Source organism: Dreissena polymorpha, chromosome 8, assembly GCF_020536995.1.
Source record: "Dreissena polymorpha isolate Duluth1 chromosome 8, UMN_Dpol_1.0, whole genome shotgun sequence".
Classification (NCBI taxonomy): Eukaryota; Metazoa; Mollusca; class Bivalvia; order Myida; family Dreissenidae; genus Dreissena; species Dreissena polymorpha.
The window spans coordinates 87776321-87797758 of NC_068362.1; the positions used below are offsets into that span (position 1 = coordinate 87776321).

The 21438-nt window shown below is 34.8% G+C and overlaps 1 protein-coding gene across 3 annotated transcripts in view; it reads left to right on the forward strand.

Annotated features, from left to right (window-relative positions):
• LOC127840876 (fibronectin type 3 and ankyrin repeat domains protein 1-like) overlaps positions 1-21438 on the forward strand; it is a 62035-nt gene that overhangs the window by 35640 nt on the left and 4957 nt on the right. For all 3 annotated transcript variants that reach the window (XM_052369309.1, XM_052369310.1, XM_052369311.1), the window contains 6 exons: positions 5375-5499; positions 10184-10265; positions 10648-10722; positions 12130-12195; positions 13502-13716; positions 20640-20812. In XM_052369309.1, the coding sequence (XP_052225269.1) occupies positions 5375-5499; positions 10184-10265; positions 10648-10722; positions 12130-12195; positions 13502-13716; positions 20640-20812 (736 nt within the window). The remainder of the gene's footprint in view (positions 1-5374; positions 5500-10183; positions 10266-10647; positions 10723-12129; positions 12196-13501; positions 13717-20639; positions 20813-21438) is intronic.

The window sequence follows — 21438 nt, forward strand, 5'->3', positions numbered from 1 at the left end:
CTAATAAACTTGACCTGAGGTTGCACATTTTCAGACACTGTTATTTATACTATACTATGCAGCTAGCCAAATCATTATACCTTGGACACATACATTGTGCTGCGTCCAATTACAAAATCCACAAAAATTAACAGTTGACTGCATGAAAGTAAAAACTGGTAAATCTGCTTCCAGATTTTAGATAACTTCAGTTTGATAATTATGGGCAAATTGAAATTGTAACCTTATATATTATAGGCAAATTGAAATGATAATCTAATATATTATGGCCGAATTGAAATTGTTACCTAATACCGTGTAAGTCCTTAAAGAAATACTGTGATAAGTGTTTGTTTGTCAGATTAGTGCACTTTACACCAACTTGTTCTAAATAAATATTGACAAGATAATCAAATTTTACTTTGTGTGAGCTCTTTTAAATGAACATTGCAAAAATGGAGATTACATTTCTGACGGTAGTTTTACAATCTGATGTGTGTCATATATGTTCAATATTCTCAAAGTTGTGTTGGTGATGTAATGTTCATAGGCAGATCCAAGGGGGATCCGTGACGCCCCCCCCTTAAAATCGCCAAAGTAAAGTCAATTCATTTGATGTTTCACATTTAACTAGATCTAAATACCTTTTTAAACTCATTTTTCTTCTTTTTCGTACACAACATTTCCCACTTATCACAGACAATCGCTAAATGTTTTAATATTAGACTCTCTGTCGCCCAGTTTTTCTAGTCGAACTTTGCGATTCTAATGTATCCCTCATTTCGCTGTATTTTATGTCAACAAAGATGGATGTGCCAACTCCAAAACAAAACCCCTGGACCCCCTAGCAGGGCTTTGCCCTGCTCCCACCAGGGGCCCTAGCGGACCCCTGGACCCTCAGCAACTCTTTCAATATCCCGCTAACCAGAAATCCTGGATCCGCCCCTAATGTTGATGTGAATATTGGAAGCATACATCAGCATTATTTAAGTTTATTCATCTTTTAATGGAATTGTATATTGTTGAAGCGTTTTGATAAATTCAAAGTAAATACTTTTATTTTCAATGACAAACATTTTCTTCAAAAAGCTATTATTTTGAAACCGTGTATTGACTCACCTTGAGGCTGGAGTGAACACAATAAATGACTTTTGTAAAGCGCTTTCAATGTCATGACATTTTATATATAAAATGTCAGTTGTTTAAACCAAATGACCTTTATCCTTACAAAAAAAAAACACATTTCTGTTTATGAATGATATCATTGTAGTTATCAAGGGATGTTTTTTAGGTTTTAAAAAGGTATCATAGATTTTTCAAATAACATAGATGTTCAAAATAATGAAAGATGACAGAAATTTTAAGAACAATCAACAACAATCTTAATAATAAACTGCTTTATAACATATAGAACATAATTAAGCATAATTCAAATATACATTTGATGTCTGCCTATTACTATTAGGTATTTTTATAAAGTACACCCAACAAAAATATTGTTAAATCAAGCATTTATTTTATGTTTTATCAACAAGCAATATTGTGTCACATGTATACTGTCAACTTAACTAATTTTCACCATTTCTCATTAAAAAATAATGAAAGAACTTGTTACACCCCTTCGTAAAATCAAAGCGCTGAAGGCACTGAAGTTGTTTGCTGTTGTCATCCTTGATAAGCTTGTGGGAATTGCACAGGCTAATCAATGTGCACAGGCTAATCTTATTTGACATGCATTAAGCCCCGTTTTCCCTGAAAGCAGTCAATAATGTACAGATTTCAATGATAAACACTTGACTGGCCAATGTCGTCTTACAAGCTGGTAAATACACTCACTGCAGTAGTAGATGCAGACGCTCCTAAGCATTCGTCGTCTGCAGTGCAGACAGGCAGCGGTAATCGTTCCTAGCATAGTGAGATACGGTTCTTAGCCTAGCTAAGGCTTCTAAGCACATACTGATTTGCAAAACATGCTATGTAAATTGAGTTGTGAGCTAACGCTCACAACTAAAAACTATTATGCTTTTGTATTATCCATATTAGTCTTGAAGAAGTTAATGTTTGCAGACCTTCAAAACATAAAACATTTGATAAATAAGATAATCATTATCTTGCCTTTAATTTTCAAAGTATTTTCCTTCTCTCAATCTCTGTTTATCTTAAAATGAGTCCAAATCTGACAGCTCAAGTGCAGTTTGTATTAAATATTAGTGATCCTCAAGTTTGCTGTCATATTTGTTATAAGGCATAGATAAACCTTCATTATGGAACATTTTTTAGGATGTAAATTTCTTTCTTGAAAGTGGTAATTAAAATTTGGCTATAACTTATAATGCAACCATGTCGCTTTCTTTTGAATGTGCAATTGAATTTCATTTTTATGTGTGTTTTATGTTTGCAATTGCATACCTGTGCAGACAAAATTTTGGTAATCTTCTTGTAAGGAAAATTTAATTGCAAGTGATTTTATTAATGTTGATAAAGGCTCTAGAAGTTGTATTTTTATGTCTCCTGTAGGGTGGCATATTGCATTGAACTGTCCGTCAGTCAGTCTGTCAGTCCGTCCGAAAACTTTAACATTGGCCATTACTTTTGCAATATTGAGGATATCAAATTGATTTTTGGCATGCATGTGTATCTCATGAAGCTGCACATTTTGAGTGGTGAAAGGTCAAGGTCAACCTTCAAGGTCAAAGTTCAAAAAACAAAATCCAAGGGAAGTAACAAGCTTTAAAGGGAGATAATTTATATTTTATATCATTTGGCAGGTACAGATCATTTTCACAAGAGAAGTAATATTTTTTAAAGGATATAATTTAAAACAAATTTTAAGTTCAAGGTCATCCTTCAAGGTCAAAGGTAAAAAAATACAATCCAAGGGAAGTAATTAGCTATAAAAGGGAGATAATTTCTAAACCTGCCAAATGATATATTGAAATGTTATTTCAAAGCGGCGCAATAGGGGGCATTGTGTTTCTGACAAACACATCTCTTGTTCTTAAAATCAATGTGCCTGCAACTTGGTCAGAACATTGAATTTTGCTCTAATGATATCTAAGCGAAGTTCAAAAATGGTTCCGGACCTTAAAAACTCAAAAAATATGGCTGCCCAAGTTAAGGGCAGTTTTCCTTGAAGGCTATAGTGGAGCCTTGTTAACACTTTAGAAATCACATTTCAAGTCCAATCTTCATGATACTTGTTCAGAACATTTCTTCGAATGATATCTTTGAAGAGTTTGAAAATAAAAGTGTGTCTAGAATAAAATATTTATGTTTGATAATATACTGTTATTATTCTGAACCCCAACTTTTCAGAATATGTTATTATCCCCCCCACCCCCCCCCCCCCCCTCCATAGGCGGAGGGATATTGTTTTGGCGTTGTCCGTCCGTCCATCCGGCACTTTTGTGTCCGGAGCCATATCTTGGAAGTGCTTTGGCGGATTTCATTGAAACTTGGTATGAGTTATAGATATGAGGTTGATGCATTGTACACCATCTGTTGATAACGGAGTTATGGCCTTTTGTATCTTGCAAAAAATGCTTACTTTTGTGTCCAGAGCCATATCTAATGGAAGTGCTTTGGCGGATTTCATTGAAACTTGGTATGAGCATATATATAGATAAAAGGATGATGCATGCCAAATGGCATTGTACACCATCTGTTAATCATGGAGTTATGGCCCTTTGTATCTTAAAAAAAATGCTTTTTAATATAAGCTTAAAGCTTTATCAGAAAGGTAGGTAAATAGCTTGTTTTGGAATTACCAAACTATGCTAATCCATACATAAACATGTATGAATGACCTGACAAGTTAAATCGCGATCCGGATATATTTTGCGATCCATGGATCTCGCAAACCGCGATAAAACAGAGTTGCAGTGTATTGTAGACATGAAAGCAATACTGTCCTCCTTTCATCATATGTTGCCGACATTGAACCAATCCTGTTCTCCTTGCATTATTATTGCAAACATGGAAGGAACACTGTCCTCCTTGTATTGTGACCTTATAATCAATAATATCTTATGTTAATTTGTAATGACATACATATAACAAGCACTAAGCCTCCCACACTGTTCAGAAACACTGCTTTAAGATTTATTGAGCATGGCTATAGAGCTTTAATGAAGGTAATTGGAGGCAGTTGGTTGATGATGTTTCTAAATATAAAAGCTTGTGAATGGCAAATAATTGCTGATAATTGAGATTGATCTAGGTAGATTTCCTATAGGTCACTGAATGCAGCCATTCAGTGATTGATGCAGGTTTCTGGGACAAATTTCTTTGCTTTTCTCTGAAATTTCGTTATTTATAGTTTACAATTTTGAGATCTTATTAAAACATCATACAGCATTATGCCAATCTTCATTTCTGTGCAAAGAAGATTTTCTATTTTCTTTGCTATTCAAACCTTATTTTATTGGTGCCATTATAAATATGTTCCATATTTAGATTGCTTCTTTTTACCCAAAGTTCCTTCCAATATTGAAGTACAAAATACAGCCAATTATGAAGTTCCATTTAAATAAATTTTGCAAGCAGAACTCAGATATGTTTCACTAGGTATTTCAAATCTTATTATAAAAGCAAAACATAACTGTATAGTCAGCCATCTTAAATTACTCAGTTTGTAGCATTCTATGGCCAGCCGATCCATGTTACATTGACCTTGACTTGTATTGAAATCAGCCGTTCTCCCTCGACCTAAAATTCGAAAAGGCCAGTTGTCAGTTACTGGCATTAGTATGTCTCATAGAACATGGAGATTAGCTAACTCTGGAAAAATAGTGAGTTGTTTCATTGACCACCATGATATGACCAAACAGGACTTGTTGAAAATGGTAAAAATCCTAAGAAACATGACTTGTTGAAAACGGTAAAAATCCCAAGAAACTGGCAAAATTAGCCTTGCAGTCAGCACAGGCTTAACAAGGACGCCACTTTCCGCTTAAAAATGGATTTTGAAATTTCAATAAGAAGTGACTTCCTTGATGAGAAAAATTCCATAAAAGCATAAAGTGTTGTCCAAATTTAGCCTGTGCAGACAATATTTAGCCTGTGTAGACTTTACAGGCGAATCTGAGACAACACTTTAGGCACATGCTTAACCCTTTCAGCGCTGGAACCGAATTTTAAAGGCCTTTGCAAACAGTTTGGATCCAGATGAGACGCCACAGAACGTGGTTGCTAATTTTAGAAATTCAGCAGACGACATTTTAGCAGACGACAAATTTCCCAGCATGCAAAGGGTTAAAGCCCTGTTTTCTCAGAGCAAGATTCATTTAAATTCTGTTTCTTGACCTAATTGTGAATAGATTCTTCTTAAATTGTTTTGCGTCTTTAAAATGTACTAGTATCATGCACATGTGGACAAATAATTGTATATTTTCAGTGGGTATGCCAAGCGTCACACGGTGTCTGGGTTGGACCCACAGACTGAGTACAAGTACCGGATGAGGATGATGAACAACACTGGGCTTAGCGAGTGGAGCGCACATGTCAAGGTCTCAACTACAAGTATGTAGAGTGTCAATCACTAAATATTTTGAAAAGTCGCCTATAAACTAACAACATTTGCAAGTTTGCACATAATAAATAACTCATTGTGACTTCAATTTTCAATGGGAAAGAATTGTGTACTAGCCTAGTTGTAGATATGGTATCTGCCTTGGGACCAGGAGGCCACTGGTTTGATACCCACTGTGGGAGTGTTCTTAAGATCTCACCTTAAGACACCAAGCACTGGTAAAGGACGTATGTAAAGTAAAGGTCAAGGACTTGTATGACGTTTCATAAGGGCTTATGCTTGCAACGCAAAATAAATAGGTTTAAATTATTATCTTTTAATTAAAAGTTATTATTATTTTTTAAAACATGCTTATTGAGAATAACAAACATGTGTTTAATAGGAGGATGTTTAGTCTCATTTAGAAATAATTGAATTGGTAATTGACAAGTTAATTAACATACATCACCCAGCCTTTCTTTTTGTCCAAGGGTGTATGTCCAAGTATCAAAATAATACAATTCGATTTAATAATGATTACACAATACAAACATTAACCAGTACGTGAACTTGCAAGCTTTTGTATTTAGGTTCAATTTTCTTGCACAGTAGTAAAGTTTTGATACAAAAGTGGAATGTTAGGGTATCCCTGTCCGGTGGAAATATGTAAGTTGTTATAGACTTACAGGTGAAAACTTGTTCAAAATGAAACATTAAAATATATATCTCATTCTGGAAATGAAAGTTCAAACATGCAGACACTATTCGTTTATTTTACTGTGTTTTGACAGGGCAAGTAATAATATAATAGAAGGCAATTTTTGTTGTCAGCCAGCCAGTTGTCTTAATAAAACCAAATCAGCAAATATTAATTTGATACATTGAAATATCTCATGTTACTTATTCGTACCTATAATTCACGGTAACGTGTTCAGTCTTAAAACTGATAAAATATTTTGATAACATTCTGACGTATTTAATATGAAGTACCTGCCTATGTTCTACTTAACCCTTCACCACTTAGATACGAATTTTGATGCAAATTGTAGTCCCTTAGAAAGTTATATTTTAATTAAAGACCTTTCATACAAGATTCAAGTTTTAAGGCTTTATCTTCAAATCTTAGAATAAAATACTGATGAGCAGCAAACAGCATAAAACCTGAACAAACTGCGAGTTACTAGCAGGCTGTTCTGGTTTTGTGCTGTTTGCACATAGCCATTTAATTCACTTTGCTTCTAAGTGGGAAAGGGTTAAGTGACATTTTCACAATCATAAGGCTGTGGCACATGACATTATCGGCTTGTTGTGTAAAGATTTTCAATAATGTCTTGTTCCAAGCAGGGTAATAAGCAGTAAAATGTTGGACAGAAACTTCCTATATAATCTGACCATTTTATCTGATGCCATTGGCAGTTTCAGTATGTAAACAGTATTTCATATCCTTTTCACATCCTTTCCCCTATTCAGAGTTTTGCAGTAAGTTATAGATTATATATTGTTAATCTTATTGTTTTGCTTGCGGCCATATTGTGATATTTTAATAAGTTGGATCGTTTTTCAGATTGTTGTAATGTTAAGCGCCATAATGTCTCTTATGGAATAAAAGAATAATAGGATGTCTGAAGTTTTCTTGATTTTATTGTTGATACAATTGATAAGGAAAATTAATGATTCTTTGAATGGCAACAAATGTCTCTTGTTATCATAGGGAAGACCCTCTTTCTTTTTGTCTTGTTGTCAGATATTTGTCAGTTCATTGTTTGTTAAGATTTATTTTAGAGGAGGGTATTTTCATTGCTGTTGTTAATGGCTAAACTTGACCCAAAGGCTGTTCAAGCTTTTTGTGTCAGTGTGTTGTACATTCAATCCACATTTTAATGCTCTACATTTCATTGTTTTCTCTGCCTGGTAGGGTTTTGATATTACTTTTGTTGCTTACAATCCCATGCACCTGTGTGAAAGGTCATGGTAACAAATGAAGGTCCAAGGTGAAACATGGTAGTTTCTGCTTTGCTACTATAACATTTGTTGGAGGATTTTAATAACTAATTTGGTTATTAAACCGCATATCCCAAACATAGGTATAGTGCCAGTCCCAGTTCCTGTCTCAAAGGAAAACAAGGTTTAATGCATGTGGGTAAAGTGTCATCCCAGATTAGTGCAGTTCACACAGGCTTATCAGGGACAACACCTACCGCTTATTTGGTATATTCGTTTAACCCTTTTCCACTCAGATACGTATTGTGACATGATTGTCATCTCTTAGAAAGTTTAATTTAATTAAAGACCTTTTTTACTAGATTCAAGTTTTTAAGGCTTCATTTCAAACCATTAGATACTGATGAGCAGCAAACAGTATAAACCCTGAACAGACTGCGAGTTACTTGCAAGCTGTTCTGGTTTAATGCTGTTTTGCGCATAGCCATTTTCACTTTCCTTCTGAGTGGTTCTGAAAGGGTTAAAGGATCAGGTCTGTTCTTTTCAAAAATCCCGGCAAGGAGGAAAGTGTCTAATCTGGGACAACACTTCACGCACATGCATTAAGCCCTGTTCTCTCTCAGCAGGGCCATAATAAACATTGCTGTAACTCAGGTTTTTTTTGGCCCGATTTTATAGCCGAAACTCGGCTATGTTCCCAATCCCGAAAAGTATACTTTTTTTCCCAAAATGTGGCAAAAAATTCCCAATTTCCAAAAAAAAACAACCATTTTTTTTTTATTGTTTAGAAAGTGTCTTATGCGTATTTTATCACAATTTTAATTCAATTACATCTAACAGAGTATTACATGATTTTGTTCTTTTAATTTGAATGATTATAAAGAGTTATAGCAAATTTAGTATTTCCCTAATCAGTGGACTTTATATTTGGAATAAAAAGGCTAATGAATTTATTTTCCCAATTTCATGAAAATGCCAACAAAATTCCCAATTCCAAAGCCATGGGCTATCTTCCCAAAAAGTGGGAAAAAAAAACAACCTGTAACTGTTACGTGCTGCAAATCAATTTTTCACTAAATGCACAATTGTACTGTTTTGGTGACAATATGTTTATGTTTCACTTTTGGAACACTTGCTAAAATGAATTTTGTCTGCTCACGATTACATTCCCTCGTGAATTTCTGTTCACATGTTTGTTATTGCATTGTATGTTGCAATTTTTAAGAGGATTGATGTTTGTTAGTTTTTGTTACATATATTTGGGACACACTTGCTCAAATGAATTTTGTCTGCTCACGATTACATTCCCACGTGAATTTCTGTTCACATGTTTGTTATTATGTTGCAACTTTTAAGAGGATTGATGTGAGTTAGTTTCTGTTACATAGATTTGAGGTCACATGGTAAATTTCTTTATTACAAAATACCCAGATTACATAGTCAAATTCAAGTGAGCTTAATTATAAGTGCTTGATCGTCCAAATGCTTCTTGTAGATAGGTTATCATATTTGATTGTTACTTTGACTTTTTACTATTATATGCAATGTTTAATCTTCACAGATCTGTTTAAGACGTTTTAATCTCTGTTTCAGAACAATTGCTTGTATTTTCTTGGTTAAAATTGGCTATGCAATGAGGGGTTAATCTCTGTTTCAGAACAATTGCAGTACTTTTGTGGTTGAAATTGGCTATGCAATGAGCTCAAAGTGATTAAATCTTTTTTTATTGAGATCAGAAGTATGATACATGCCTGTAAAAAGTCACTTTTTGACTAATCCAGCAGGTTTTTTTCCCCAATTTGGAAAAGTACAGGTACTATCCCAATTGGGAATAATGTGCGCAGAAAACCCTGACATTGGGAAAATTTGCATCGTGAAGTCTTCATGTTGGAAAATTTGTGTATTTGATTTTTTTATCACAAATACTTTAAAATTAATAACTAAGTGTTGTCATGTTGTCATTATTATATTTGCTTAGGTTCATGCCTTATCAGTGAAACTAACTAAATGCTACAATTTTCCCAATAGTTCATTAATAGATTAAATTAAGGGAAACGTTAATAAATCTTAATAATTATTACACAATGTGAATATAAGCTGTAATTTTTATGAACCTGCTGTCGAAAGTTTAACCCTCAGAAGCAAAGTGAAAATGGCTTTGGGCAAACAGCATAAAACCAGAACAGTCTGCAAGTAGCTCACAGTCTGTTCAGGTTTTATGCTGTTTGCTGCTAACCAGTATCTAAGGGTTGGAAATGAAGCCTTTAAAAACTGAATCTAGTAAGAAAGGTGTTTATTAAATTTAACTTTCTAAAGGACTAGAAATATGTCAAAGTACCTATGAAAGTGGTAAAGGGTTAAAATAGCTGCCACAATGGTTGTGTATGTCACAGGTTTTGGGCGCGTGGCCAATTAACTGAAACACTAACAATATGTCATAAAACAACACTTTTTCATCGCTTTGACAAAAATAAAGTTGTCTGATATAATATATAGGAACATATATCAGAAATTTTTTAGTTTCTTCAAAGTGATGAAAAATGTTTGTTTTATGACATGTTGATAGTGTTTCAGTGAATTGGCCACGCGCCCAAAACCTGTGACGAAGGTGTGTGGCAGTAAGTCAGAGCATGTCAAGAATGTAACTGCTCATCCATCATTCATCATGCAATTTTAAAATAACTTTCCACAAATGGACTGCTCAGCAGGTCATCTTTACGCACATTCATAAAGCGTGGCTCATTTTTATTCCAGAGGAGCCCATGACTGGTGAGCACCTACACCGAGCCCTCAACCGTCAGGACCTTGAACTCTTGGAAACTATTCTTCAGTCGGGGTGAGTGCCAGCGTTTTTACTGTGGTGCTCAATCTTTCAATAGGAACAAAGTTATGAAGTAACGTTTTGACCACAACAGCCAGCATTCAATTGGTGTATTTATCCCCAAGCTCCAAATCGGAGCGGGGGGGGGGGTCTATCCGTCCGTCCAGGCGACTTTCACCTCCTACACTATTACGCTAGATCCTTGAAACTTTAATACATGGTAACTATGAGCATATGTGCAACAGTGCACTATTTGGAATTTTGATCTGACACCTTGGTCAAAAGTTGAGGCGTGGGGATACGCTTTATTTATATTAAAATCCATGTGATAAAGTTACTGATCTATGTTTCAATTATATCAAAATCCATGTGTTAAAATTACTCATCTATGTTTCAGTGATGTGAAAATAGATGTTCCAGACAAATATGGCTTTTCTCCGCTTATGCAGGCGGCACAAAAAGGATTTGTGAGGTATGTTACACCAAACAGAGGTGTCGTCTGCTGATGCTGGTACCCAGCTAAAACATGTGACAACAGACAGAGGTGTCGTCTGCTGATACTGGTACCCAGCTAAAACAATGTTACACCAAACAGCGATGTTGTCTGCTTATCTGGTACCCAGCTGAAAATGTTACACCAGAGATGTTGTCTGCTGATACTGGTACCCAGCTAAAATTGTTACACCAGAGGTGTTGTCTGCTGATACTGGTACCCAGCTAAAAAAATGTTACACCAGACTTGTTGTCTGCTGATATTGGTACCCAGCTAAAAAATATTACACCAAACAGAGGTGTTTTCTGCTGAAACTTGTACCCAGCAAAAAACCCGGGACCACAATAGGGATTGAACCCAGGCCCTCTTAGGTATCTTGCATACACTTAACCATGTCCCTATGGAAGCAAACTCAAAGAGAAAGGCAGTAATGTGTTCCTAATACCTACCACTATCAAAATTTTCTGCCAGAGTTTAACCTAGTGTATCATTTTCCATTATTTATGGAATATTTTTTTACTGTTTTTTAAGGCATTAATATATGGTATAAAGTACAATTTTGGGTATGAAATTTTCAGGTTGAAACCCACTTACATAATTTTCCTTGTGTGTTAAGTGCAAGAAAGAAAGAAATCAAAACCAATTAACAAAAACCTGATTTTAAGGGATTTCAATAAAGTTAAGGCATTATTGATCAATTAATTTAACTTCAGCATTTTTGCTTATCACAAATTTAAGTCATAATATTTTTAATGGACTTTCAAACCTGTGAGTGATTTTAAGATATTGCTTGGCATAAGAAGAATACATTAACCATTTCCCACTTGAAAGAAAATTGAAAAAGGCTATGTGCAAACAGCATAAAACCGGAACAGCCTGCCAGTAACTCGCAGTCTGTTCAGGTTTTATGCTGTTTGCTGCTCATCAGTATCTAAGGGTTAGAAATGTTTCCTTTAAAACTTGAATTAAGTAAGAAAGGTCTTTTATTTAATCTCACTTACTAGGGACTACAAATGCATCAAAATACGTATCTAAGTGGTAAAGGGTTAAATAAATTTGACTTTATTATCCACCGCCATAGGCGGAGGGATATTGTTTTGGCGTTGTCCGTCTTTCCGTCCGTCTGTCCGGAGCCATATCTTGGAAGTGCTTTAGCGGATCTCATTGAAACTTGGTATGAGTATATATATGGATAAGAGGATGATGCACGCCAAATGGCATTGTACACCATCTGTTAATAACAGAGTTATGGCCCTTTGTATCTTGAAAAATTGCTTTTTTGAGTGTCAAATATAACACTTTTGTGTCCAGAGGCATATTGGCGGGGGATATCAATTCAACGAATTTGCTTGTTTTATACTCAAATACACATTATTTGTATTTCAGTGAAGTTGAGCTGCTACTTAAACATGGTGCTGATGTCCATCTACAGAATGATGCAGGAAAGACAGCGTAAGTTTTCAGTTGAGAACAATGCCAGTAAATGTAATAAGATTCGAGTAATAAGATGGTAGCAATAATAATATCAAGAACAGTGACGAATATTATCATTTTTATTATTTTGTTATAAAATAGCAATAATAGCAATAATAATAATATTTTTTTAAATTTTTATACATGTATTAATGATAACTATAATAAATAATTTAAAGTTCATAATAATGATACAGATATTGAATAAATTTAAGCTTTGAAAACTGAGCAGAAAGACTCACAGGTCTTTGCACAATACATAAAAAAAATAAGTTATAAGAATACTGCATAAACATGCAACTGTAAGCTTTATTGCATAATGTTGAAATTATGTTGTATTTTGTAAATATACAAACAATGGGTGGATAAACATGATCATATTAGATGGTGCATCTATATTGGTATACTTGAAAAAAATAATGTGAATATAATTTGCTTTCAAACCGGGCTCAATGCATGTGCGTAAAGTATTGTCCTTTATCTCTTTCAGTGCTGGAACCGAATTTTAAAGGCCTTTGCAAACAGTTTGGATCCAGATGAGACACCACAGAACGTGGTGTCCCATCAGGATCCAAACTGTTTGCTATTCTGATAGTATTCTTTTAAAAAAATCAAAGAAAATGCTAATTATAAAAATTCAGCTGACAACATTTTAGCAGACGACAAATTTCCCAGCATGCGAAGGGTTATTAGCCTGTGAAGTCCCCACTGGCAAATCATTGACCTCATTTCTCAATTTTATGGAATTTTTCGTTTAAAGGAATTATTTTCTTAGTAAAAATCTAGTCTCAACTTTAAGTGTGGTCCTTGATTCCGCACTGCATAGTCAAATCTCTGACAACAAGTTATCCACATGCATTAAGCAAGGTTTTCCAACATACTTGATCATTTTATGGCAACACAAACCAATAAAAGCTCCTTTTTCTGCATGTAATAAATCCAAACTGTAACATTATCAATTTTTTTTAACAGACCTTTAAACTTTCTTTTCTGTTATGTAAGCAAAATTTTAAGTGTTGGACTGCAAAGGATTATCTGAGATGATGCTTAATGCAAATATTTTTAGCACAGGTTTTCCAGAAAGGGGTTTCTATGTCAACACAGACCAATACAATTACCTTCTTTGCATGTAATAAATGCAACAGTTTGACATATGACATTTAAAATGAAACCTCATTTTTTTTGTTACTTCAGTGTAAACTATTGCAAAATTTAACGTACTGGACAAATTTGAACTTCTTTAATTGCGTTAAAAAAACAAAAAAATAAATGTTGACCCAAACAGGTTGATGCTAGCCTGCTACGCAGGACAACTAGATGTCATAAAAATTCTACGCCAGAATGGGGCTCGTTACACAGACTTTGATAGGGGTGGATCTGCGGCCATTCATTGGGCAGTGGACGGTGGACATGTTAAGTTGCTGGATTGGATGATAGAGGACGGTGCTGACGTTGATCTACAAGATCTCGGTTCAGGCTGGACGCCTCTTATACGTTGTGGTAAGACTTATATCCCAGAATTGTTCAGGTCCATATCGGGACATTTGATGAACAATATTGGGACCTTTGACTTCAAAGGGGGAATTTCCCGCTCTGGTACATCTACAACTATCTTTCATTTTACCTTTACTTTAGTCAGCAGTCAGTACAATGCTTACAAAATCACCACATTTCTCTGGCCAACATTTACAAACATTTGTCTAAGAATTTCGTGAATACAAACGTTCTCCATATGCGGGAAGTAAACACAGGTGCACAAAGTGTGTGACATAAAGTATAGTAGTAATTGACGTCCAAACCAGACAGGGGTATAAGGAACCATAAGTGCTCGGTAACTGTCGACTATAGAACTCTGGAGTTGGGTTTCTATACGAAAATCTTGAATTGTGAAATTTGACTTTGTTATGTTTGTCTGTGTTTTTGTACTTTTAAAGTGTAAGGAATGTTTTAAAGCATTCTTCTAAGATGTGTTGTGGATGTCGCTAATTCTTTACAATTGACTGCCCTAGATTTTTCAGCAAATCAGTCATGATGCAAGCTTTACCATTGACTAAATGACAGTTTACTTTTGATAACCTTTGCAGATATTGCTTTTGATAATAATTGAAAATAAAAAAAATAAGCGTGTTGTCAATATAAGAAAGAATTTCTGAAGTATCATACAACCAAAGACTTATGTGAGATGGATTTCCTAATTTAATTGTAAACCTCTACAGAAGTCATAAAATTGATTATTTCTTTCATCATGATCAACAAATAGCAAGACGAGATTTAGACCACTTCAATAAAAACACAATCTCCCTAATTCTCACTTAAGTTTTTACTTGACAGTTTAATCAGTAGCATGATGAATTTCTTCGGAAACAAATGACAAGCCAGTCAATTGGGTTTTCATAAAAACAATACAATTTCCCTGATGCTCACTATTTCTCACTTATGTTGCTACTTGTCAGTTTTATCAGGAGCATTTCCCTCTTGAAACCCTTCTGATATCTCCCGTGCAGGCTGTATCCACCCATCAAGTGCCACTCCTACTTTTGTTGTTTGATTGCCAGATCGCCATTGATTTTTAAAACCAAATATCTCCTCCTGTGAACTAATTACGACTTGGCCATATTTGTTTATTTTCACTGAATGATCCGCGGTATGTGTTGACTTGGGTTCATTATTTGTTTGAGCATTTTACTGTTCTCTTGTGCTTCGTGTTTATTCAAACAAGTTTCATTTATTGAATTAATACTTGTTGAAATTGTAAATTCTCTTTCAAGTGCTTGTAAACTTCTCTTCTGTTTTACTTTGTTTGATTGAACTGTTAATTATATATTATTCAAAAGTTCATGAAGATTAGTTATTTGAAGTATAACTGGATTCAATTCGTTAATATTAATAAATAATTGCATTTAAGTTCTCTTTCATAATATTGACAAATTTTAAAGTTCATAGAGTTAACAAATATTTTATATGTACCTATAAATAAACTAAATTCATGAATGTTAATGAATTATTTAAATGCTTGTTGGTTGGGAAATGTTCTTTTATACGGTACATGATAATAGCTAAATTCCTGCTAATTCTGATAAGTTCATACTTATTAATATTTTTATGCCCCCACAGGAGGGCATATAGTGATTGCACTGTCTGTCTGTCTGTCCGTCACACTTTGTGTTTAGGTTTAGAAAAATTCTCATAACTTCTATGTCGCTTCAGATGGACAAGGCCTTTCCATACACACACATTTTGACCCCTTTGACCTTGACCTTGAACTAAGGGTCCGCGTTTAGGTTTCGAAATTTGCGTCTAGGCTTTGAAAAATGCTCATAACTTCTATCAAAGCGTTTTTTGGGGGCATATGTCATCCTAGGGAGACAGCTCTTGTTAATTCAAATGTTAACAACAGTCAAAAGCAAACCAGCAATATTTTTTTATTGCTTTTTTTGTCACTTATATGAAATTGACTGTCACATATTACGATTATTGGATCCTGATAACCATTTAAGCTTTGAATTTAACTTCCATTTTAAATATATATACTGGTAAAGCTATTATGAGCACTTATAAATTATTGATCTTTTTTAACTTTTAAAACAAATTTAACACTGGTAAACTTAAAGCACCAGTTTCATTTCAACCATTTCCCCATCAGAAGCAAAGTGAAAATGGCTTATGCAACCAGCATAAAACCAGTGCAGCCTGCGAGTAACTCGCAGTCTGAAGGTTTTATACTGTTAACTGCTCAATAGTATCTAAGGGTTGAAAAGTAAGCCTTTAAAACTTGAATCTAGTAAGAAAGATCTTTCATTAAATTTAACTTAGATGAGCAGCAAACAGCATAAAACCTGAACAGACTGTGAGTTACTCGCAGGCTGTTCTGGTTTTATGCTGTTTTCCCATAGCCATTTTCACTTTGCTTCTGAGTGGGGATGGGTTGAAAGTGTTTTTCGTTTAACAACTTTAGTTTACATAATCTTGATGAAACTTAACATATAGTAATCTTGAATACAGACTTGGCTGGGTATACAATATAGGGGTTGTTAGGTCAAGTTTATATGGCTGTTACTTATAATAGAAACCTTAAAGATAACTGGTTTCATGGCATGTTTTTTGTTGTTTTTATTTTCTGTGCCATCTTTTCTACAGCAAATGAATACATACTTTGCATATAAATGTTTCCCTGACTTTCAAATAGATGTATTTCGTAACAAGTTTGCTTTCTTGTTTAGCTGTGAGACATTATTTTGAAAAACAACTTTTCAATGTTTTTATATTCCTCTGAGCTCTGAGTTTGGCCCTTGCGCAATATGCAGCATTGTTTATTACCCACATCTTTTAGCTCCAAACTGTGCAAATGTTCCTTTAAATTCTTTTCCATAGTATAATGAATGAAAAAATCAATTATGTCTTAGGGCTTTGTCTTTCATCACTGAAGGTGTTTTGCTATTGGAATCCAGACCAGACTGGTCATCTAAAGAATATCCAGAGAATTGCTTATGTGCTTGAAAAGGAATATTAGATTAAGCAAGTTGTCACATAGTTGCAACATGAACAGGACATCCTTTGTCTGTCTCTATATGCACAAGAAGATTACAATAGTCTGCTTGAAGAATATAGATTTCTCATTAACTCACGAGAAATCTGGGCTTAAGGCCTGAGCAGTGCATACAGGTTAATCAAAGACAACACTTTTTGCCTTTACTGGACTTAGCAAAGAGAATTCCTAAAATTGAATCATTCTATCATCTTCACATTTCATTTTACTGTCACTGCCATGACATTCGCCATCATGATGTCTACTGCAGAATGGTACTAAAATGTACAGACCCTTTAACTTTTATAAAGTTTATTTCTTTTATAGTGTGTTATCTTTGTCAGCGTCAAGGTTAGGTTGCCCTGATATCGTACTCTCTACAGCAGCATGGGGCGAAGATTGGACGGACCTCTAAACTTGCCCCCGGATCGAATGATCGAGGTTTATTGTTTTTGGCCTGTCTGTCTGTCATTATGTCACTCAGTCATTCTGTCACTCTGTCATTCTGTCACTCTGTCATTCTGTCCCAAAACTTTAACCTTGGTCATAACTTTTGCATTATTGAAGATAGCAACTTGATATTTAGCATGCATGTGTATCTCATGGAGCTGCACATTTTGAGTGGTGAAAGGTCAAGGTCATCCTTGAAGTTCGAAGATCAAATATGTGGCTTCAAAGCGGCACATTAGGGGGCATTGTGTTTCTGAAAAACACATCTCTTGTTTGTTATGTTTATTTCAGCATCTTTATCAGGTCATGGTGACATTGCCCTATATTTACAATGTTTATTTCAGTGTCACTATCAGGTCATTGTGACATTGCCCTATATTTACCATGTTTATTTCAGTGTCACTATCAGGTCATTGTGACATTGCCCTATATTTACCATGTTTATTTCAGTGTCACTATCAGGTCATTGTGACATTGCTCTATATTTACAATGTTTATTTCAGTGTCACTATCAGGTCATTGTGACATAGCCCTATATTTACAATGTTTATTTCAGTGTCAGTATCAGGTCATGGTGACATTGCCCTATATTTACCATGTTTATTTCAGTGTCACTATCAGGTCATTGTGACATTGCCCTATATTTACAATGTTTATTTCAGTGTCAGTATCAGGTCATTGTGACATTGCTCTATATTTACCATGTAAATTTCAGTGTCACTATCAGGTCATTATGACATTGCCCTATATTAACAATGTTTATTTCAGTGTCACTATCAGGTCATTGTGACATTGCCCTATTTTTACAATGTTTATTTCAGCATCAGTATCAGGTCATTGTTACATTGCCCTATATTTACCATGTTTATTTCAACATCACTATCAGCACACGATTGTATAAACAGTTAAACCGGCGGTTAACCACATACCGGCGGTTAAAAGTCGGTAATATGTTGGTTATTGGTCGGTAAGCGTTTGTATAAAATTTGGTTAGTTATACCGATCGGTTAAAACCCAGTTAAAACATACCCTGCTTCCCTAGGTGGGTAAGTACAAGTAACCGTGAGGAAACTTACACAAAATGGCCACTGCGCGCGACATTATAAAAGCTAACCATCGACGACCTTCACAATTTCGACGAGTAAAAAACAAATTGCAGCGACTGACACTTTATTTGACTTAATTTACAGGGCAAGTATTGATTTCCGACTTCGGACAACGAATTTAAGGACGCACAGAACGTGTTTCTTATATTCTGTTATGGGTATGCCGTGTGTGATCCGATGCATCAATGGCGCCCATGTTAAAATCATTTCTCCGAGATAAGGGAACAGTAAAAGTACAAACAAAAAACAAAACACGTTCGAACTAGTATCTTACCTTTAATAATCCTTTAAAATCCATAAATAATCCATTTAATTCAATAATTGACGAGTTTGCATCTAGGGTCTTTGATAATTATATTAGCATGGTTAAATAAAGACCCTTATGCCATCATATCATTATACAAATGTATTCAAATGAGAACTCAATAAACTTTCTTCTTCGTCACACGCTACGTCATGTACTTTATGTACATTACTGCTGTTAAAATGAACCGGAGCAGTTTATCAAATGTGTCATGTTCTGAGAAAAAATGGGCATAATGCATGTGCTTAAAGTGTCGTCCCATATTAGCCTGTGCAGTTCGCACATGCTAATCAGGGACGACACTTTCCGCTTTTAAGACATTTTTTGTTAAAATGAAGTCCCTTCTTAACAAAAATTAATTTTTGGCGGAAAGTGTCGTCCCTGATTAGCCTGTGCGAACTTAACAAGCTAATCTGGGACGACACTTTACGCTCATGCATTATGCCCAGTTTTCTCAGAACACGACACAAATAATAGCCTTTGGTGAACTGGGTTGCATTTGCAGATTTCTGCATACAAAGATATATTTAAACTTGAACAATGTTTTATTTGTCTATGGTAAATTCCCTTATTGTACAAGAAAGTTAGTAAGTTTTTTGTAAACATAAGCCAAATTAAAAGAATATTCTAGCATGTTACGACGACCATGTATAATTTTTATGTTACATCTAAACAAATAGAAGAATAGACGTCTTTGTAAGCACTCTCTTGCAGTTTGAGAGCACCAGCGATTCCGCTAAATGATGCAAATCCCGACATCATTATCAATTTGTCCCTGGTCATTTTGATGAACTCGTAGTAAAAATTAACTCTTTATTTTATTGTGAATTCATTTGTAAATGAATTTGATAAAAAAATACATGTCCCTGTTTATAAGCGTGACACTTCGCGCGAAAATTACGTCATTAGAAAATGCATTGTGGGAATGTTTTGGTTAAAGTTACCGGTGGTTAAATTCTACTATGCGCAGTTAGGTTACTTTGCGGTATATCGTGTTAATACAATCAAATTACCTTGAAGGTTACTATACCTGAATAACCGCAAACTAACCAAGGTTTGAATGCTAACAAGCGGTAACTTTAACCAGCGTTTATACAATCGGGTGCAGGTCATTGTTACATTGCCCTATAATTACCATGTTTATTTCAGCGCCAGTATCAGGTAATTGTTACATTGCCCTATATTTACCATGTTTATTTCAGCATCAGTATCAGGTCATTGTGACATTGCTCTATATTGACCATGTTTATTTCAGTGTCAGTATCAGGTCATTGTGACATTGCTCTATATTCACAATGTTTTTTCAGTGTCATTATCAGGTAATTGTGACATTGCTCTATATTCACCATGTTTATTTCAGCGTCATCAGTTAATTGTTACATTGCTTTATAATCACAGTGTTTATTTCAGCATCATTATCAGGTAATTGTGACATCGCTCGATATTAACAATGTTTATTTCAGTGTCAGTATCAGGTCATCATGACATCACTCTATATTTACAATGTTTATTTCAGTGTCAGTATAAGGTCATCGTGACATCGCTCTATATTTACAATGTTTATTTCAGTGTCAGTATCAGGTCATCATGACATCGCTCTATATTTACAATGTTTATTTCAGCATCAGTATCAGGTCATTGTGACATTGCTCTATAATCACAATGTTTATTTCAGCATCATTATCAGGTAATTGTGACATTGCTCTATATGACCTGAGACTGAGGCTGAAATAAACATTGTGACTATAGAGAAATGTCACAATTACCTGATAGTGACGCTGAAATAAACATTGTGATTTTAGAGCAATGTAACAATTAACTGATAATGACGCTGAAATAAACTTGTGACATTGTTCTATATTCACAATGTTTATTTCAGCATCAGTATCAGGTCATTGTGACATTTCTCTATATTCACAATGTTTATTTCAGCATCAGTATGAGGTCATTGTGACATTGCTCTATATTTACCATGTTTATTTCAGCCTCAGTATCAGGTCATTGTGACATTGCTCTATATTCACAATGTTTATTTCAGCTTCCGTCTCAGGTCATCGTGAGATCGCACTGTCCCTACTGCAGAATGGGGCAAAGATTGATGCGCAGGACAAGGATGGCAAGACGGCGCTAATGATCGCAATCATCAACGGGCACCAGCAACTGCTGGAAGTACTGCTGAAGAAGAACGCAAACATCAAGCTGAAAAATGAGGTAATATTTGTGTGAATTTGGGATAGGCTTTGTTGAGGTGTGAAACAGTTGCTTGGCATTATAGATGTACAAAACAAGATTTAGATGCATTAAATCTCAACTAAAGAAAAAATGGTTAACCTCTAAAATAAAATAAATATGAAGGTCTTTTTATGCCCCCGGATCGAATGATCGGGGGGTATATTGTTTTTGGCCTGTCATTCTTTCCCAAAACTTTAACCTTGCATTAAAGTTTTTAAGTAACTTTTGCAATATTGAGGAAAGCAACTTGATATTTGGCATGCATGTGTATCTCATGAAGCTGCACATTTTGAGTAGTGAAAGGTCAAGGCCATCCTTCAAGGTCAAAAGTCAAAAAATACAATCCAAGGGAAGTAATAAGCCTTAAAAGGGCGATAATTTCTAAACCTTCCAAATGATATATTGGAATTTTATTTCAAAGCGGCAAAAAAGGGGGAATTGTGTTTCTGACAAACAAATCTCTTGTTTCAAGCTGTAATATCACAATGGTGTTCAACTACACTGAACAGTTATGATTCTTAGGTGTTTGGAGTTTACTATATGTACAAATGTCTTAGTATGTGTTATGAATTATTCAAAGCTCACCTATTTCTTGATTGGAATAT